Source organism: Thamnophis sirtalis, unplaced genomic scaffold, assembly GCF_051295495.1.
Source record: "Thamnophis sirtalis isolate CommonGarterSnake01/CBP01778 unplaced genomic scaffold, rThaSir2_p1.2 scaffold_9, whole genome shotgun sequence".
In the NCBI taxonomy this organism is placed as follows: Eukaryota; Metazoa; Chordata; class Lepidosauria; order Squamata; family Natricidae; genus Thamnophis; species Thamnophis sirtalis.
Genome location: NW_028261389.1, coordinates 54,625,304 through 54,644,417, shown reverse-complemented (window position 1 = coordinate 54,644,417; position 19,114 = coordinate 54,625,304). Strand labels below are relative to the sequence as shown.

General features: G+C 37.3%; 1 protein-coding gene across 4 annotated transcripts in view; it reads left to right on the top strand.

Annotated features, from left to right (window-relative positions):
* Positions 1-7,913: 7,913 nt before the first annotated feature.
* Positions 7,914-19,114, top strand: part of PPP1R3A (protein phosphatase 1 regulatory subunit 3A) — a 42,202-nt gene continuing 31,001 nt past the window's right edge. For all 4 annotated transcript variants that reach the window (XR_015697775.1, XM_087723630.1, XM_087723629.1 and 1 more), the window contains exon 1: positions 7,914-8,712. Coding sequence is in view for 3 of the 4 variants with exons in the window: in XM_087723630.1 (XP_087579756.1) it covers positions 7,919-8,712 (794 nt within the window). In the remaining variant the exon portion in view is untranslated. The remainder of the gene's footprint in view (positions 8,713-19,114) is intronic.

Here is a 19,114-nt window from a genome sequence, read left to right as displayed (position 1 = left end):
GTATATTTCAAGTTCCCCCTCTATTTTTTCATATCTTTACTTAGCTTACATTTAATTATCTTTTAATTACAATCCTTGCTATTCAATGCTTATTACAATTCCGTTGATCTGCTATATAAAATAACAAGCAATATGCACCTCACTTATATTCATCTTCTTAAAAGTTCTATATGTATCCATATTTCATATATTTTAACTTATATTTGATTATTTTTTCATTATCATATTCAATCAATTAGCAACTCAGTTTAACTATCATGTATCAGAGTAAATCACATACCTCTACTTTATATTCTCCACATAATAATTTCTAAATATACATATTAATATATGTGCTTCTTTGTGTGTGTGTTTGTGTGTGGGCACACGCACGCACGCGCACACGCGTGTGTGCTTCCCTTCTTCCTCTCTCCTGTCAATCTTCTTCTTTTTGCCTTATCCTTTCCATTTCTTCCTAGTGAGCCTCTTATCCCAAACTCTAAGCTGCTTTTTCTTTCTACTGGGCATATTTTCTTCCTTCTCAAACTTTTCCATCACCCACTGCTGCATCTTTCAACATATCCTCTGTCTCCCTGTCTTCTCTTTCTCTTTTCTCTTATCACTCCTTTCTTTCTTCTTTTTCTTCTCTATTCCTGTCTGGCCATTTCCTTTCCTTTCTTCCCTTTCTTTGTTGGAACATATCCCCCCTTTTCAATTTTCCATGTACCACTGTCAAACTCAATGAAATCTTTTGTCTGCTTTTTATCTGCTATAACAGAAGTCTCCTATTACTTCTGTAATTTCGCTATCTTCCTCTTCTTCCCTCGCTTCTTGTTTCTTCTTAATTTCTAACTTCAAAATTCTATTTAAGTTTAATTTTAATGACTCATGCATATTTTTATATTTTCATGTATTTCTTCAAATTCCCAACTTTCCATAATGTCCAGTTCAAAAGTTACCGTTAATTATAATTTAAGTTCCACAGTTTCTTCTTATTTCCCAATTCTGATCCAGTTCCAATATTTCAGTTCAGCTGAAGTGGAGAGAAAGAGAGGTGGGAGACATTCTTCTTTTCCTCCACAGCCACAAATTCAAACGCTCCTTAGATGCTTCGCTTTCTTTGTTCTTCCCTTCGGCAAATGGCTCTGTATTCTTTCAACTCGATGATTTTCAGCAATACAACTTGATATTTTTAAATCCAGTTTTAAATCCAGGAAATTATGAACGGAAAAAATAATGCTTTTTCTTGATTTTTTTCCTCTTGTTATCTTCCACCTCTCATTGATTAGGGTTGCTTAAGATGTGTAAATTAGAACAAGCTCGAACAAAGCAAGTCTCCTTGGTGTCATATTTTTAGCTTCCATTCCCCCTTCCTTCTTTTCCCATGTGAGGTTTCCAATTGTCAGTTAGTCTCTTTTAAAGACACAATCTTTTCAGATACAAATTCAAAGTTTGTATTTCAATGGGTTAGTCAATTCTCATTTCTGTCTCCAAGTTGTTTAAAGCAAGCAGTTCTCTTTGGGCTTAATGATTTAAGCCACAATTTTTTCCTTCTTTCTTTTCTTTCCGCCAAAATCCCAATCTGTCCATTAACGTTATTTTCTACTCACAAGATTCTTTGCCTTTTCCAAATTCCAATTTGTGTCCGATTTAAATCTTCTCACCATGTCTCATCACTCCTTCCAAACATTGCTCCTGCTCAAATACTTAGTTCAGAAGCTTCACCTTTGTAGCAGCCATTTTACAATGCTGCTTCCCCCACCTCCCCCCCAGTCTCTGACCTACAAGGAACCTGTTATGTTCCTCTGGGTCTAATGAGATGCAGCTCCTTCTTCATTTTTCCTTCAGGAAAGTTCTGATCCAAAGATCCTCGGCATCGGTTTGTCAGCCAGAATTTACATGGGGCTCTTCAGAGCCCACAGTTTTTCTGTGTGTCTCACTGAGGTACTTCCCATCAGATGACATTGTTAAATCAGGAATGTAACAACTCATGACTCACAACTACTTGCACTTTTACATTCTGGACCAATTGTAGCTTCCAGAAGGTTTTTAATGACAGACTCATGTAGAGCATATTGCAGGAATGTAGTCAGGAGGTGTCTAGGCAAATGATAATCAGCACAATCTTTTGATTCAGGAGTGCACACAACATGGTTGCGCAAAAAGCTTCCATTTCACAGTTGCCATTTGCTGTTTGAACACAACCTGTGAGCCTAGGAGGAGTCTTGAATTGCTCAATGGATTTTTGAGAGGGAGAACTCAACTCTATCAAGAATCAGATGGAAAACCTCCAGTTCTATTCAGTCTTGGCAGGTTTGAGACTGAGTCTGTTCTTTCCCATCCAATCTCACTTGTTTTGCGACCTGTTAATTTCAAACATAAATATATTTTGATTTTTTTTTTAAAAAATGGGGAACATTGATCCCATTTTGAATTTTTAAAGGATAGACTAAAATTAAGCCTCTACAACAAAAATAATTTTCCATCTTTTAGAAAAAGATCTTACGACAGTTCTTTTTCATTTCTAATAATAGAAAATGGTTTTATTCTCAGAAGAGGCTTTATGGATTCAGATCCTTCTATGACTTACAAATTGAATATGGGTCTGATCCATATATCCAATAACACCATCTGGTAAACTGTGCTGAAACAATGTCAATCAAAACAGGAACTGGAGCTTTGGGACAGGTTTCCCTGAGAGAGTATGCCCACCTGCATTTACTTGATAAATTTAACTTAGACAGTAGATTATGTAGGAACAGCAGATAGCTTTAAAAGAAATGATTGCTCAGTACAGTGCCCTATTTATGGAAATGCCTTTTCTAAACAGATTATTTAGTGCTGTTATATAACTTTTTGGTACCAAGTAAAAATAATTTTATATTCCTAGAAAGCCCTGAAATTATTTAAACTTACTGGATTTATTTATTTATTTATTTATTTATTTATTTATTTATTTATTTATTTATTTATTTAGCCACCTATCTTGCTCTACGCAGCATACAATAATAAAACCACAGATACATAAAAGCAAAGCAATCCTGATGAAAAAGGAAAAAATATAAACCATTAAAATATGCAAATCGCAAGGACAGAGAAAAATTTCAACAGCAGTGGAGCCAGCTCAGAATTCCTGCAGTTCCCTGGGAGTCTCAGACTTAGTACATAACCAGGTCTTAAGGGACTTCTGAAACAATAGCAAGGTTATGATTTCAAGATGGGAAATAAGGTGGGTGCAGTGGTGGGATTCAAATAATTTAACAACCAGTTCTCTGCCCTAATGACCATCTGGGTAGGTGGGGCTCGGTGGTCATGTGACTGTGTGGGCGTGGCCGACTCAAGGTCACTCAGATTGATGGGCACTTCTCCTTAGCTATTACAATGTAATAAGGGTTAACCGGAGAGGCAGTTTCTGTAAGCAGATCAATAAAGATTAGGCTAGAAACAACACCAGAATGTTTCCCTCCTGCCTTCCTTACACGATTAGCCCTGTAAAGTCGAAAAAACCAAAATTAGATTTCTTCCAACAACCGATTCTCTGAACTGCTTAGAAAGTTAACAACTGGTTCTCCCGACTAGGTGCGAACGGGCTGAATCCCACCACTGGGTGGGTGTCACAATAAAGAAAGCCTGCTTCTTGAGACTAAATATAAATCCTGGTGGTTGATGTCTTGTCTGCCAGATTGAATGGGACAGGTTGATGTAATCAGTGAGAGACAATTCCTCAGAAAACTGGTCTCATGGGAGGAAGGGATTTAAACTAGCACCTTGAATTGGACCCAGAAACAAACTGGCAGCTAATGCAACTTGTGGAAGTATCTAGGAGCACACCTACCTGTCAGCACTGCTGCATTCTGCACTAGTTAAAATGGATATGCTTCAAGGGCAGTTCCATGAAGAGAGTATTGTAGCGATCCAATCTGAAGATGATGATTGCTATCATGCTGCTAGTTTTCTAAGTTATATTATGTATAACATAAGACATTATAAGCAATAGTAGAGTTTACACTGATGAAGGAACTGGAGTTTCATATAAAATCTAAACTAAACTGTGACAAATTAAAAAAAGATTAATTATTTGTAATATGGCCATTTTCTATTAAAAACATAGAGGGTTAAATATTCAAATTAGGCTTCCCAGCAAAGTATGAAGTATTATATTCACCAGGAGATTGGATTGTGTTTTTTTCTTAAATTAAATATCAACTTTTACCTCCAAGCAAAATAGGATCAGGAAGAATAGAACAAGGAGGAAATGTTATTTATAGTAGTCAGTATGACTACTATCAAAGATATTTTTGTCAGTCACTTGGCATTTCCTCTGTCCATTTTTAAACTAGCTGTGGGGGAGGGGGTATCTTCAGCCTTCTTTATAGTGACAAAGGAATTGTGTATATGCACACACATCCCAAAATATTTTATTGGTAAAAGGAATCGAAGACTTTGGATTGATTTGCTCATTTGACATTCTGTCGTTAGTGTCTTTCTGCCATAATACAGCTGAATATTGGGATATTTCTATATCTGGAATTTAGTTTTGAGCCTAACTTCAAGGTGGAATGTACTTTCAAAGGTGAGACGATGGATGCATTATACAAAATAGATTGTAGTTTGAATGTTGAAAAGAGATTTTTTTAAATCTAGATTTTGAGTAGTAATTATGTGTGTCTTCAGGTCATTAAAACATCAAGAGTCAGTGACTATAACAATATGGATGAAGGCTTGCTCCTTTTTTCCATGCATCATAGGGCTTAAATCAAATGGTTGTGACCGCCATCTTGACTTTTTTTTTTAACCACTTCAGGACACCTTGTTATTAATAACTTTCTCTCTCTCTGCCACTTTAATATAAAAGATGGTGGATATTGGTCTAAGCCTCTTTTTCTTATTTTAATAGTAGCTATATCTGCTGACATTTCTAAAATATCAGATTGAAAATACACTTCTTAAGTGAATGATGACATCTATATTTAAGAATAAGTTTCAAGGTAAAGTGATTATAATGGTGAATTTGAAAGGGTGGTTAACCCTTTCAACTTATTTATGTTAAAATCTAGGTGGTCACTTTAGTGGATCGGTGGAAGGACGAGGCTGGAGCCAGAACTGCAGAACGAGGAACGCTTTATTCAAGTAAGAACTATTTAAGGCGATTCCACACCTTCCCTGCTTGACAGCTATTTATACGGAGCTGTCAAGCAGGAAAAGCCAATGAGCTTTCAGGGTGCGGCTTGGCTGGTTGCTAGCTGCCAGGTTGTCAGTCGAGGACTTTCCGAGTCCTCAACAGTCACTAGGTGTTGAGAAAAATTTGCTGGCACATAATCAATATTTATGTTAAGATCATGCCCATTAGAATCAGGTAAAAATAAATATAACTATATATTTATTTAAACAATTTCTACATATTGAAATGTATACGGTTTTGACTTAACAAGAGCAAATCTTATTTAGGAAGAGATAGTTTTACCATAATTTCTTCAAGCCACTCATAATGTGATGATTACAGTATCCAGTAAAATAAAGTAAATATAACAATAAATAAATAAAATAATAATTTCTTCCTCAGAACAGATGTAAAGTCCAACTGTTCGCATTATAACAACAAAAGTGTTTTTAAATAAATGCAAATATTTTTTACATTCATGTAGAAAAAGTTGATTGATTGATATAAATCTCAAATTATATCAGCAATAATCATAGTGTTTTAAAATGCAATAATATATGGCTTCTTTTTATATAACAAAGGCCCTGCTAACAGTATCAACAGTCTATAACTGTGTATTTATGTGTGCCTTAATTCTCACTTGCTCCAGGCATCATATCAAACCACTTGTTCTTCATAGCTGTCATTAATCAATTATTGTGCATAGTAGAAAAGCATGTGAACATACTACCAACTCGTCAACTTAATCACTGACAAGGCACTCATTGGAACATTCCCATCACCTAATGTGCAATGTAGCTTTCCAATAATTCCCTATTCCTTCTTTTCTTTAAGTTTTCTATCTCCCTCTTGCCCAATTAGAGCTATTCTGGGAATCACTATGGTTAACCATGTAATTATTCTTTATTGTAATCCTATCTGTATCATGTTCTATGTAGATGCTTTGACTTCTTGTGTAATACTGTTGATTTTTATTAGTTATTATTTTATAGCAACTTGCACATTTCTAAAATCTAGTTTATGAGGAATTTTGTTATTTAGAAACTGGATTGGAGCCTGTGAATGTCTTTCAAATACCTTGTTTCTTCAACAATAAGACCTGGTTTTATTTTTTGGGGGGGCTCCAAAATAAATATTAGGGCTTATTTTGGTGAAAACATGAAAACAGGATGATAAGCCTGGCTCGGCGCCTCACACCCTGGGACACACCCAAGAGGTCTAATCCTGATGCACCACACAGGCTGCAGGCAAGCTGAGAGACACAAAGATGAGCCACCTGTGGCTGGCCACCCACTCCATCCCACGACTCTCGGCTTTTCCACACCCCACCTATCATGTCCAGATACCTGCCTTCCCCCTGTGCCTCTGCCTCCATCTGTTGCATGAAGATGAGCCTCCCACAGCTGCCCCCCTACTCCGGGGGGGACAGAATGGGCTAGCCATGTAGGCTGCAGGCAAACTGAGTGATGCAATCCACTCTGTCCTACCACCTCTTGGCTTGCCAATGGCCCACATGGCGAATCTGGATCACCTGCCTCCCCCCACACCTCTACCTGCTGCTTGGATAGGTAATCAACTCACCTGCGCTGCACAGACTGCGGCTGCTTCCAGACTCAATCAGCCCCCACACCCTCATTTCCTCCAGTGCTGGCCATGCTCATTCACGCACCCACCTGGCTGATGTGCCTTAACTGGGTTTTATTTTTGGGTTAGGCCTTATATTAGGCTAAAAATCAGTCTAAGGCTTATTTTCTGATTAACTCTTATTTTTGGGCAAACATGGTATATTATGGTTGGTTACACAGTCAGCCTATGTTTGTACTATGTTTGTCATTCCTGCCCATCTATGAAGTCCTTCCCAAGGATCTAGCATAGGCAGATGTTGTTTAATGGTGTTAAAGCTATCATCCCAGACTATAAGCTTTTCCACATAAAGCTGACTTTCACAATTGACTGAGCATGATTTTGCAAAGGCCAATGATATTTAAGTGGTACTCCAGAGGTTTTTTGGATTGCACCCAAGGCACTTATTTATATTGGTACTTTTTTTGTTTTCTTTTGCCACAAATATTATAGTTATATTTTCAGGTCTTTGCACCTTGTGATTTTTCCCCAGTTCTTTTTCCTCCATTCTGCTGTTTCAACTTCCACTACCCAGACTTTTTTTTGTCTTTCTTATCTACAGTCATTAAGTCTGGGGTGTTATATGGCAGGTGCTTTATTATTATTCTAAATTATGCATCTTCATTAGCATTGTTCACCATTGGTAAATATTGACTCCATGCTTTAAAATCAGATATTCAATGAATGGAAGTTCAAATTGCATATTTTATTTCCTTTATAATTTGACACAAATAGAAATCTCATTCATATTAGCAAACTTTGATAAATATCCCCAATGTGGCAGTCTATGTTTTTACTTTTGTGTTTTTGTTTTTCAATCTGTTGCTTGTTATATTATGGAATAGTTACTATCTCATAATAACAAAAGTTCAGACCTTCAAATTAACCACATGAGAATATCTTCAGTATCATTTCTTTGCAACATTTCCTTTACAGGTCTTTGGAGAATGGCTTTTGTATCATATAAAGTCTTTATAGCAGTCATAGACCAACATAATGGTGTAACATATTTAACGAGCCATTGATCCTATTAATAGGCCAGGGTTCCTTTTGCAATGTCAACTGTAATAGTAATCCTTGTTTCAAATCACAGAGTTTCAAATATCAGCTGCTACTACACAGACTGCTCTCTTTCAGTTTATATCAGAGAACCCAATGGAGTCTTTTGAAGAACTCGGTCATATTGGTAGGGAAAACTTACTGGAAGTTCCTACTTTAAATAATTGTTTTTCAGAAGAAGAAGATGTTAAAGCTACACATCAGCATCGTTTCTCTCCCGGTCTCCGAAGGCGGAATTCAGATTCTTCTGAAGAAATGGAAGCAGAAATCCCCTCAACTATTGCAAGAAAAGTTTCATTTGCTGATGCATTTGGTTTTGATCTTGTATCTGTTAAGGAGTTTGATAGCTGGGATAATCCAGTTACACAGCTCAGTGATGATTTAGAAGATGAAGATGTGCCTGTGGAGGAATTCTATTTAACTCCACTGTTTCTAATTCCCACCACACAAGAGGAACTTTTGCAAACTGTTCGTGCGCATAAAATATGCCTAGAGTTTGTAGAGTTTCTTCCAGGCATAATATGTATGAAGGGCATAATTCGTGTTCTGAATATATCCTTTCAGAAGTTGGTCTATGTTCGAATGTCTTTGGACAACTGGCTAACCTATTATGACATCTTAGCAGAATATGTACCAAATTCTTGTGATGGGGAGACTGACCGATTCTTATTCAAGATTTCATTGGTTCCTCCTTATCAGAAAGAAGGTGCTAAAGTTGAATTTTGCATACGATATGAGACATCTGTGGGAATATTTTGGTCAAACAATAACAATAAAAATTATATTTTGATTTGCCACAAAAAGGGAACTGCGTCATCATTGGAGGATAATCTTCAGGAAGAAGTTACAAATAAACGTATCAAAGGCTGCTTAAAGACAACACTGAACAGGTGAGATGCTTGTTTATTATGAAAACTCTGATTTATAGTTTCTACCTCTAAATTGTGGGAACACTAAATAAAATGTGATGCAGATATACATGCATATAAATAGTTTAGTATATAATATTACAATGCTGATTATCAAAATAGTATGATAACTTGTATAAGTAAGTTTAAACAGATAAAGCATCTCATTAATACCTCTATGAAGTTAAGAACAGAGAAGCTATGGGAACATTTGAAGAAATTTAGTTAATATGAATGTATCCATTCACAGCTCCTGGCTCTTTGCCCCAACTGTGTGACCTGCAAACCATGTGCTTGCAATTTGTTAAATATGAAATCCAAACTCAGAACAAGGAATAGTTCTATCCAGATCCTTCTAAAGAATCTAATGACGCCATTCATGGAAAGGAGCCAATGGTCAAAGCAGGTCCATTTGCATTAATTAGCTGTTTTGGTTAATCAGATGTGTAAACCCAAGGCAAGCACAGTGATCTTCTGCGATCTGTATCCTGACTTTCTGAATTAAGCAGATGAGTATAAAGGAGATTGCAAATATGGCCAATATCCTATCTGAATGTGTTGGGCTCTAATAGCCATAATTTCTACCTACTGAAAATATGGAAACTATCATCTGGGATATCTGGATTGTACTATGCAAGTTACTTTTTAGATGAATCTGCACAAATCCTTTTCTCTCTTAATTAAATATTTCTTACAAAATTGCTATATAAATGGAATAATAGTGTACTGCCATGTATTCTATTCAGATTGCTATGTATAATTGACCTGAAATGCTAACATCAGAAAATATTCTTTCTGCAGTATTTCATGTTGTTATTATGGTACAATATGATTTGGAGTTCACAGTGCACACAATCACATTCTGGCCCGATATCACTAAAAAGCCACTTCTCTCAGTTGTCTGGACTACATAATTTGCCATGATCGAATCTATCTGTGTCTTCTTTCAGAACCTTGAAATTAAATGTTTCAGCCTAAAATGGGATTAGGAAACTGGTAATTGATCTCAGTGAGGCTACTACTCGCAATTCATTCCAATCAATCTGAACCATTGCTGAGAAGGTCAGAAGAAGTAAGTGCAGTCTGCTACAGCTTCCCAAGGCAGTGGAAAATTTTATTATTTAAAAATGTGAGACCATAGTGATGACTCAGAAAACAAGATCAATTCTAAAAAAAAATTATTGAGGAACTAAGAAAATGTGACAACAGTGTCCTGGATGACACTGAAATGAGAAATGAGAGAATAGAAAATATAGGATGTGAAATAAGTTCCATGTCCCATGAATGGAATCTTTAGTTTTAGACTGGTTATGCCTGAAAAAAATACATTTGTGGTTTTTTTAAATATAGCATTGATTGAAGTATGCACATTCCAACAAAAGGGTTTGGAGAGAAAGGCGGGAAAAGCAGAAATGTCAAGGACTAAGTGTAGAGAAAGATTTGTCCTACTGGTGTTTTAAGATTATTTTGGATTTTGTTTTGGCCAAAACCAGGAGCAACCAAAACATTCCAGGTTTCAGTCCATCCATCTGAGGTGCAGCCCACCATGAATGTGCAAAACATTAAAAGCATAATTCTTACAACATACACCTCACACACACACACATATATATACATACATGCATGCATGCATACATACATACATACCATAAAAAGTGTAAATTGTATAAAAGATTTGTTTAAACTTCTTTTATTTTTAAAATACATTGGACTTTACTGCTTAAGGTTGTGCAGATACTTGTGAAAATGGATTTTGTGAAGCCTTATTAATCCATACTTTTTAAAAAATGTATAATTATATTTACATAAGTTTATATCATATAGTGTATGCATGGATCATAATATCACATATTATTTCAATTCTTCCTCTTAATTTTAAAGATACTAGATATACTGAAATAGAAGAAATAGCATAGATTTTTCTATGCAACTAAATATATCAATAAGCACAATATTAATATTTCATTTACATTCTACTTTGTAGGTTTCTTAAGGAGTATCCATGTATCTTACATAAATATAATTTGATTACTGAATTGAAGACCAAGTTCTCCTTGCCCCCAATTTTATACAGAAAATGCAACAACATGACTGGCAGTTGAAATTTAGTTAACAGAATAACCTTGGCAATCTTCTTGACCAAGCCCCTACTCAAGCAGGAAATATTATATCATTTCAGACAAATCTTCAGGACAGTTTAGAGAGTTGTCCAATCTCTTCTTAAAAACCTCTCATGTTGAAGTACCCCCAACCTCGAAAGACAAGCTGTTCCACTGATTAACTGTTCTAGCTGTCAGGAAATTTCTCCTAGGTTGTTTTTCTCCTTGATTAGTTTCCACCGATTGCTTCTTCTACCTTCTGGTGTTTTGGAGAATAGGTTGACCCCACTCTTCTTTGTGGTAACTCTTTAGATCTTGGAACACTGTTATCATGTCACCCCAAGTCCTTCTTTTCATTAAACCAGACACACCCAATTCCTGAAACTATTCTTCATATGTTTTAACCTCTACTTTCCTAATTATTTTTGTTGCTCTTCTTCACTCTCTTTCTAGAGTCTCAACATTTTTTTATATCATGGCAACCAAAACTAATGGTAATGAGAGCATCAGGGCAATTTAGAGAGTTACAGATGTCTACACAGGAGGCAATGGTCTAGTCCAGTGGTCTCCAACCTTGGCAACTTTAAGACTTGTGGACTTCACCTCCCAGCTGTTCTGGATGGGATAGTACACTGCCTAAGCTGGCTGAGGAACTCTGGGAGTTGAAGTCCACAGGTCTTAAAGTTGCCAAGGTTGGAGACCACTGGTCTAGTCCACCTTGTAAATCTCTGAAGCATATCTCAGTACAGGATGTAAATACATTTATACTTCCTTGCCATCACACTCCATATTATATTTATTATTTCTTTTATATCACTGATTTTTACCAGATTATACCCAATATCATGCATTTGATTTTGAATAAATATTCCAAACAAATTTGATATGCAGTGTTGAAACTGAGTGAACATAAGGAAAGATGATCCTGTAGGCTGGTTTAATCCCGTATTCTATCATATGTAGTTGGCCACCTCCAGTCTGGAACTGTGTAAGCTGAAAATGAGAGCCATAGCTGTATTATAACTGCTCCTTAACCATTGATGCTTAGGTCAGTGCCTTTGATTCTCAAGACAGTAGTTATGAAGACTAGGAATTATTGATACTTGCCTTTTAACCGGCCTTTGCAATATATCTTTCCAAACCCTTAACACAGCAATACTGAGATCTGATATTTGTTCTGTTTTTAAGGAAACAATCTTTGCCTTGAATTTCCTACTTACAATGTTTCTTTGTCAGTATTAATAGCTTATCAACTCATGGCAAACCATCAGTTAAAAGGGAATGCTTTTTCATAATTCAGGATTTTTGCCGTAGCCACTAAGCTGGCAAATTGCAAGCAGCAAGTGGATTTGGTCAAGCCTTTCGCTATTATTAGGTACTGATGATAAGCCTGATCTTTACCAGCAGTGCAGCTGTCCCCTGCTACTGTGAGGGGGCATTTTAATTTACAGAATGACAAATGAATAAACAACATCTTGTTATTGGCTGATCCTACTTAAGATTCTTTATACCAAACCAGGCTGTTAAGAGATTCACAGACAGAGCTTTTACCAGGAACACTGCAAAAACATATTTAATCTTTTTTATTCCTTTGGATTTAGCACAGATCTAATATCCATGGACAAAAAATAATGTTTAGCTTGTTAATTATCCCTCTTCAATCTCTCTGGCAGCCAAGACCACCAATATTGGAGGGTTGTGATTGTGGCAGCAACTGTCAAATTTGGGTTGATACATTTCTTATAATTCAGCCAAAGAATATGGCCTGTGCAATTCCTTAGTTTTATATCTGATAGTTAGTTTTATACACTTTATATCAACTATGTTTCTGGAATAGTTGGTATTGATTTCATTAATACACTGATGACAGCTGCATCGCCGTATCTTATAGCCAACAGTTAACAAAGTGATAATGAGATGGTCCCTCATGGACACAGTGACAGAATGAAAGTGGCCTAAGAAATTGAAATATATTAAAATAAGACATAGTCTCGTTTTATATATGAATAAACAAATTTAGGATTACAAGTACAATATGTTCTGGATGGGATAGTACACTGCCTAAAATATCAAGTCCATTCTTTAGTAAAAGTCTATTCATGTGTCAGTTAATATAGTTATGCCCAGAAATTATTGTACTAAATCTTGCCTTGATTATGCTTCTTCCTGGATGATGACCACGATTAACAAAAGTCATCTATGTGGCTATCAATTTCCATTGTTGCAATATTATTCATTTTGGGCTGTCCTTGAAGAGTGCTCAGAAACACAACTTAGAAAAAAAGCAACAGCAAACTTTATTGTCTGGATTGTAGTGCAGGCTATTTATATATAGGGCAATTTTTCACAGCCTATGGTAATTCAAAGTTTTAAGCAGTGTTTAGTAATGTGAAGGACTTCTAAATATACCTGTGCAGTCTTTGGCTTTCAAGGCAGAAGGATATTTCAAAGCATGTGAGGGGGCATATACAGCACATCTGCTGCTATTTAAATTTAATGAATTTTTCTGGGGAATGTGTTGTTGCAAAGATGTTGCTGCTTTAAAGAGGAGTAGACATGTACTATATGTATGCCTACCATCAGCATTTTTTTCCTTCAGATCTAAAGCCTAGTGCTAAACATACACATCTGGACAAATTTTACAATCTTTATCAGAAGTATCAAAAAAGTGTAAATCTGATGTGCTAATAGCAAGTATCCAATGAAATATATTTCCAAGGGAAGTTTTTAAATATATGGTCCTGTTCTAATTGTTCAGCTAGATAGAATTTTACATTTGATTTGTTGCCTTGGAGGCCTGAAATTTGAAAACAGCAAGTTATGTAAAATTGTTTATTATTGTAGGAAATTGAAATATGATTCATTTTTAAAAAACATTTATAAATGCAATATTCTAACTTTTTGTGAAATACTTTAACCTTACCACAAGGGGAAGTATTTTCTAATATGTTCTTTTTAAAAACCATCACATACCTTTATTTTCTGTAGTCCTTTTTCTTTCCAATTACATGTATTGGAATAGCTGTAATCAATACAATTATAAGCATAAAAATAGTATACAATTCAAAAGTTAATTTAAACTGCAATGCTCTTGAGTTTTAATATAGATATTGCATTGCTGAAAATTATGTTTTTAGAATAGAATGTGGATTTCTTCCACATTCGTCCTGGTCGGTACTGATTTCTGGCTATGTCAGTCTCTGCCTCTTCAGCAATGACATACGACTCATGTAGGTGGTTTGGGGCACCTCGGGCCCCACAAGCATTGTAGAGTTCATCACTCAGCCCATCCTTGAACCAGCTTACCAGGATATCATCTGGCCAGTTCACATGACATGCCAGGTCTCGGAATTCTTCGGTATACTCTGCCACTGGCCGGCGTCCCTGCTTCACAACTTTAATGCACTCGCGTGCTTTGTGGTCTGTGAGGGGGTCCTCAAACCGTCATCACAGGGCCATCATGAAACAGTCAAAGTCCCACAGTTCTGGTGCATCGGCATCATGTAAAGTCACCATCCATCTGGCAGCAGCTCCTTCCAGGGCTAGGGTGACCACTTGCACTCGGGCTCTTTGGGTTCAAAAATCACACCCATATTCTTGCATGTAGGTGAGCACGTTGCCACAAAGAATCCCAATTTTTTGGGGTTCCCATCAAATTTTACCCCCAGGGAAGGAGTTTTCCTTTCTAACTGCAGGTTTCGGGGTTGGTTCGGAGTGGCCCCCAACCCATGCGCCAACTGGGGAGAGGGTTTTCTGGGTTCCTAGCTGTTGCTGCTATGGTGTCAGCTTGATCAGCAGGGACCAGAGGGGGGGTTAGTTCCCCTGGCGTCATCCCCCTTTGCTGCCGTTTCAATGCTTCTCGGTTGCCGGTCTGGCTCCCCCCTGATGTTGAGATTTTCCAAAATTTCCATCACCAACTGGGTTACATGCCTCTTCAGAGGATCCTCTCTCAGTGAGGCTTCATTTAGCTCCTCCTGGTCAGAGGGGGCTTCTAACTCCAATTTCCACCCTGGTTTTCAGCTACCTCAGGTAAGAGTGACTCCCCTTGTTCTCCCTTCCCAGCCGTCTTTCATCCTGATTCCAATTGACCAACAGGGCTTTTTGGGGTCCTCCAAGCTCACTCCATTCTCTCCACCAGGGTACAAGGAGCAGGTCTCTGGTTGTGTAGGGGTTTTCATCTCCCTCCAGCAGTCAGTTCCCCCTTGATGGCTGTTATGCTCAGACATGGTTTGCTGGGTCCCCTCGGTAGAATAAAATGATGTCTCTCCTGGTTGACCACTTTGCAAAGAGATGCTGCTTTATGTAATGGCTCCTTTCCTAACTTGAGAAAGTAAAGACTCTTGAAACAGATTATTTCAAAAGGAACATTTAATCAGTCAGGATGGAAACTATTAGAGGCAAAGCAGCATCTGAAACCCTTTAGGCAATGCAAGTGGGATTAATCTGATAATGACCCCTCCCTTTCTCCGAATGCAGATTCTGACCAACACACAAGTGTGAAGATGTTTCCTTAACTCTTCTGCCCTGAGAGTCAATAAAACACACATTCCCATGGCTATCTCTAGTTAGACATTAAAGTAAGATATCCCACATGGCTGTCATAAACATCCCTCCAGAGATGCTGGGACCTTCAGTCTTCCGATGACAGGAAACCAGTTGTAAAATTGTAAAACTCAGTTGTTACAGATACAGCTAGTGATTTAACTCTGAGGCCTCCCCTCCTCCCAATTGAATGGCAGTATCACTTTTAGGGATCTGACAATCTCAATGGAAAAATATAAAAGCTGAGGGGCAGGGCCTGAGCAGAACAAGAACAAAATAAACGTGGCTTGACAGCACAAGCTGTGGGCTTGGTAGCAATGTAAACTAGCTGAATTGGCCAATCTAATACCCTATATCTCCATTTCATTATCCAATCAGGAAGAAAAATCAATCTTGCTTTCTGTAATAGAAATTTAGTGAAGAATTTATTACTGCTGGACAGAAACAAAGTTGTATTATAGCTGAGGGGTAAAGTTTCTCTCAATCACAAGAAAAATGATGTACTTAACATATTAATGTTATATTTGGTTACTTTGGTAAATTTTCTAGTATATATGAATTTGAATATCAATTTATTATACAGCAATCATGTATCCACAGCTGTGGCTTTACCAGCACATATAAACAATAATGATTTCTAACCCTCTTCAATAATCACTATTAGAGTGGGGAAACATAAACAGCTATATTGTTATATAATATGAGAAGTAAACCAATTATTAAACTTTATATGTGAATGTTACATTAATAAGATTATTAGAAACCACAGCATTTGGATGTTAAAAGAACAGAATTGTTTTGAATTGCTTATTTGGATTTCATGCACTATAATTATAATAGTTACTGAACTGGGCAGGCTGAAGCTCAATTTATCAACCAAAAGACTTGGTGTGTCTTGGTGATCCAGCAGATTGTCACAGCAGTATTTTATGCACCGAAACAGAAATGATTTATGAGTGACTGAATGCATGTGGAAGTAGCACAGGTCAAAAATTTAGGGACTATTCCCTGTCAGTCTCTTATTTCTCTGTGTGATTTGTCATATATGTTTTTGTATGTGCTCTGTATCATATAATTAACTGCTATATTCTGTTCTTTTCATACCTTATACAGGAGTTAAGTCACAAGCATAGAAAAGAAATTAAAAGGGCAGATTGTAATGTGTGACTTCTGTGTTTCTTTCTGTTTGTTCAATGGATGGAAACAAAAGATTTAACTTCTCAAAGCAGTTGATTTAGAAGTACTGAGCTATAGATCTTAATTCTTGATCATTTCAGTAGACCCAATAGCAGGTTGGCTGAAAATACAGGGACTGCTGTATACCTGAAAATATCTGTATTCTGCCAGAAATGAGAGACAGATGTTATGACTGTTCAGCAATAGAGATTGTTGATAGAAGAAATTATTTGTAGCTCAGGGTTGAAAGAATGATCCTTGGTGCTTTCCGAGCTTGGTAGTTTTCTTGCAGATATTTCATTAACTGAACTAGGTAACTTCATCACTGCTAGTAGGGAATGGGGTTTGCTCTCACTTTATATTCTAATGGCATGATTTATCAGTTGATGGTGGGAATGGTCTTGATGGTTCTTTGGTTGAGTGTTTTACTATTAAGCAGTTCCTTGATTGGGGTATTGTTTGCTTCTTGATTGTTGGTCTAATATTAATCCTGGCGTTGATCTCTGCTCTGTTAATCTCTATTGGTGTTGACTGTTGGTGAGGTGGTGTTCTGGTCTTTTTGTGCCATTTTTGTTTTGTCTCTTTTCACTATTATATAGATGTTGTTTATGTCTATGTGCCTTTTGATGACTGATGTATCAAAGTGCCAGGCTTCCAGAATTTTTTTTTACTGTTTTTGGACTTTCCCAGTTAAAACTATGGTTACGTCTGTCCATGTGTTGTGAAATTAAACAGTTTTCATCATGTCTTCTTACTGCTAGTTGGTGTTCATGGATGCACTCTGCTACTCTTCTCCCTGTGTGTCCTATGTTTGTCCTATGTTACCTTAAACTAATACTTACAAAACTACCTTTTGTTTTTTTGATATCATCCAGTCTTTTAGAATAGGAGCCTATCAGCGTGGCACATCTTGCCTTGAGAATCTTTGCCCACTCTTCTTTACAAAAACACTACAAATCTGTCAGGTCTCCTCTGCACAGTCCTCTTGAAGTCACCTAACAGATTTTCATTTGGATTCAGCTGGGCTGTTTTAAAATTTTGATCTTTTTGTGAAGCCATTCTTTTATTGATTTGGAGGTATGCTTTGGGTTATTGTCGTGGTGAAAGGTGAATTTCCTCTTCAGCATTTTAGCAGAAGCCTGAAGGTTTGTGCCAAAATTGAATGATATTTGGAATGTTCATAATTCCCTCCACTTCGACTAAAGCCCCAATTCCAGCTGAAGAAAAGCAGCTCTAAAGAATAATGTTGCTGCCACAATGCTTCACTGCAGGTATGGTATACTTTTGATAATGTATAGTGTGGTTTTTATGCCAAAGATGTTTTTTTGAATTATAACCAAAAGGTTCAGACCTTAATACATTTTCCCACATGCTTTTGTAAGACTTGATCTAGGCTTTGCAAATATAGCCAGGCTTGGATTATTTTTTTGCTTTTTTGTAAGAAAGGCTTCCATCTTGTCACTCTATTCCACAACCCAAATATACAAAGAATATGACAGATTGTTGTCACTTGTAGTACACAACTATTTCTTGCCAGAAATTTCTGCAGCTTTTTAAATTGTTTTCTTGAATTTTAGAGAGACATCTTGGTAATGTCACTTTGTGCCATATTCCACTTGCTGATTACTAACTTGAATGTGTTCCAGTGGTGGGTTGCAGGTGGTGCACCCCGGTATGGGTGTACTGGAGCCTGCCCAGAGCACTGGGTACCGTTCTGTTATGGTGCTCCAGAGGGCCCACCTGTCCGCCCAAGCTCCTTACCTGTCCTTTAAAACCTTTGGTGATGTTCCACCAAGCAGCCAGAGTGTCGCGGAGGCTTGCAGAGGCGTCGCTGGCAGGTACGATGCATGTATTCACTGCATGCGTGTGCACGCTTGCTGCACACGTCCATGTGGATGCCGTCGGGCTCGTTCCAACTGTAACGGTTGGAATGGGATGCGGGACCCACCACTGCTGTGTTCCATGGTATAGCCAATAGCGTGGAAATTTTTGTATTCTTCTCCTGACTGATACTTCCAACAATGAGGTGCCTTTTATGCTTGGCATACCATGGCTTTTTCTGTAAGTAAATGTCAGAACTTTATATGGACTTGGTGAGAGTCGCTTGATGGCAGTGGAACCTGGCTACTATTTAAGATCAGTTTGAATTTAGTTGGTTAATTCTGAACAAATTCACATTTCTACTTATAAGGGCGTGTGCACAGTAATGGAACATGTTATTGTATATTTTTATTGTTACCCCCCCCCCTAAAAATCAAGATGTTTTTCAATTGTATAGCTTATGTGTCATGTTAAAGGTAGAAAATATTCTGTATTGATTTATCTTGGTCTGATTTTTTTTTCATCTCAGAAACCTGGCACTTTAACAAAGGTGTGTAGGCTCTGTGTATCTATGGTAGGTAGATAGGTAGCAGGGGTGGGCTCCAACCAGTACGGACCAGTACAGCTGTACCAGATGGTGAAATTTAGCATGCCTTCCTGTACCCGTTGGTAAGGAGGTCCAGTACAAGAACGCTCCCTCCCCTCGTTCGCTCTTTCACTCGCCCCGCCCATCTGCACCATGCTGC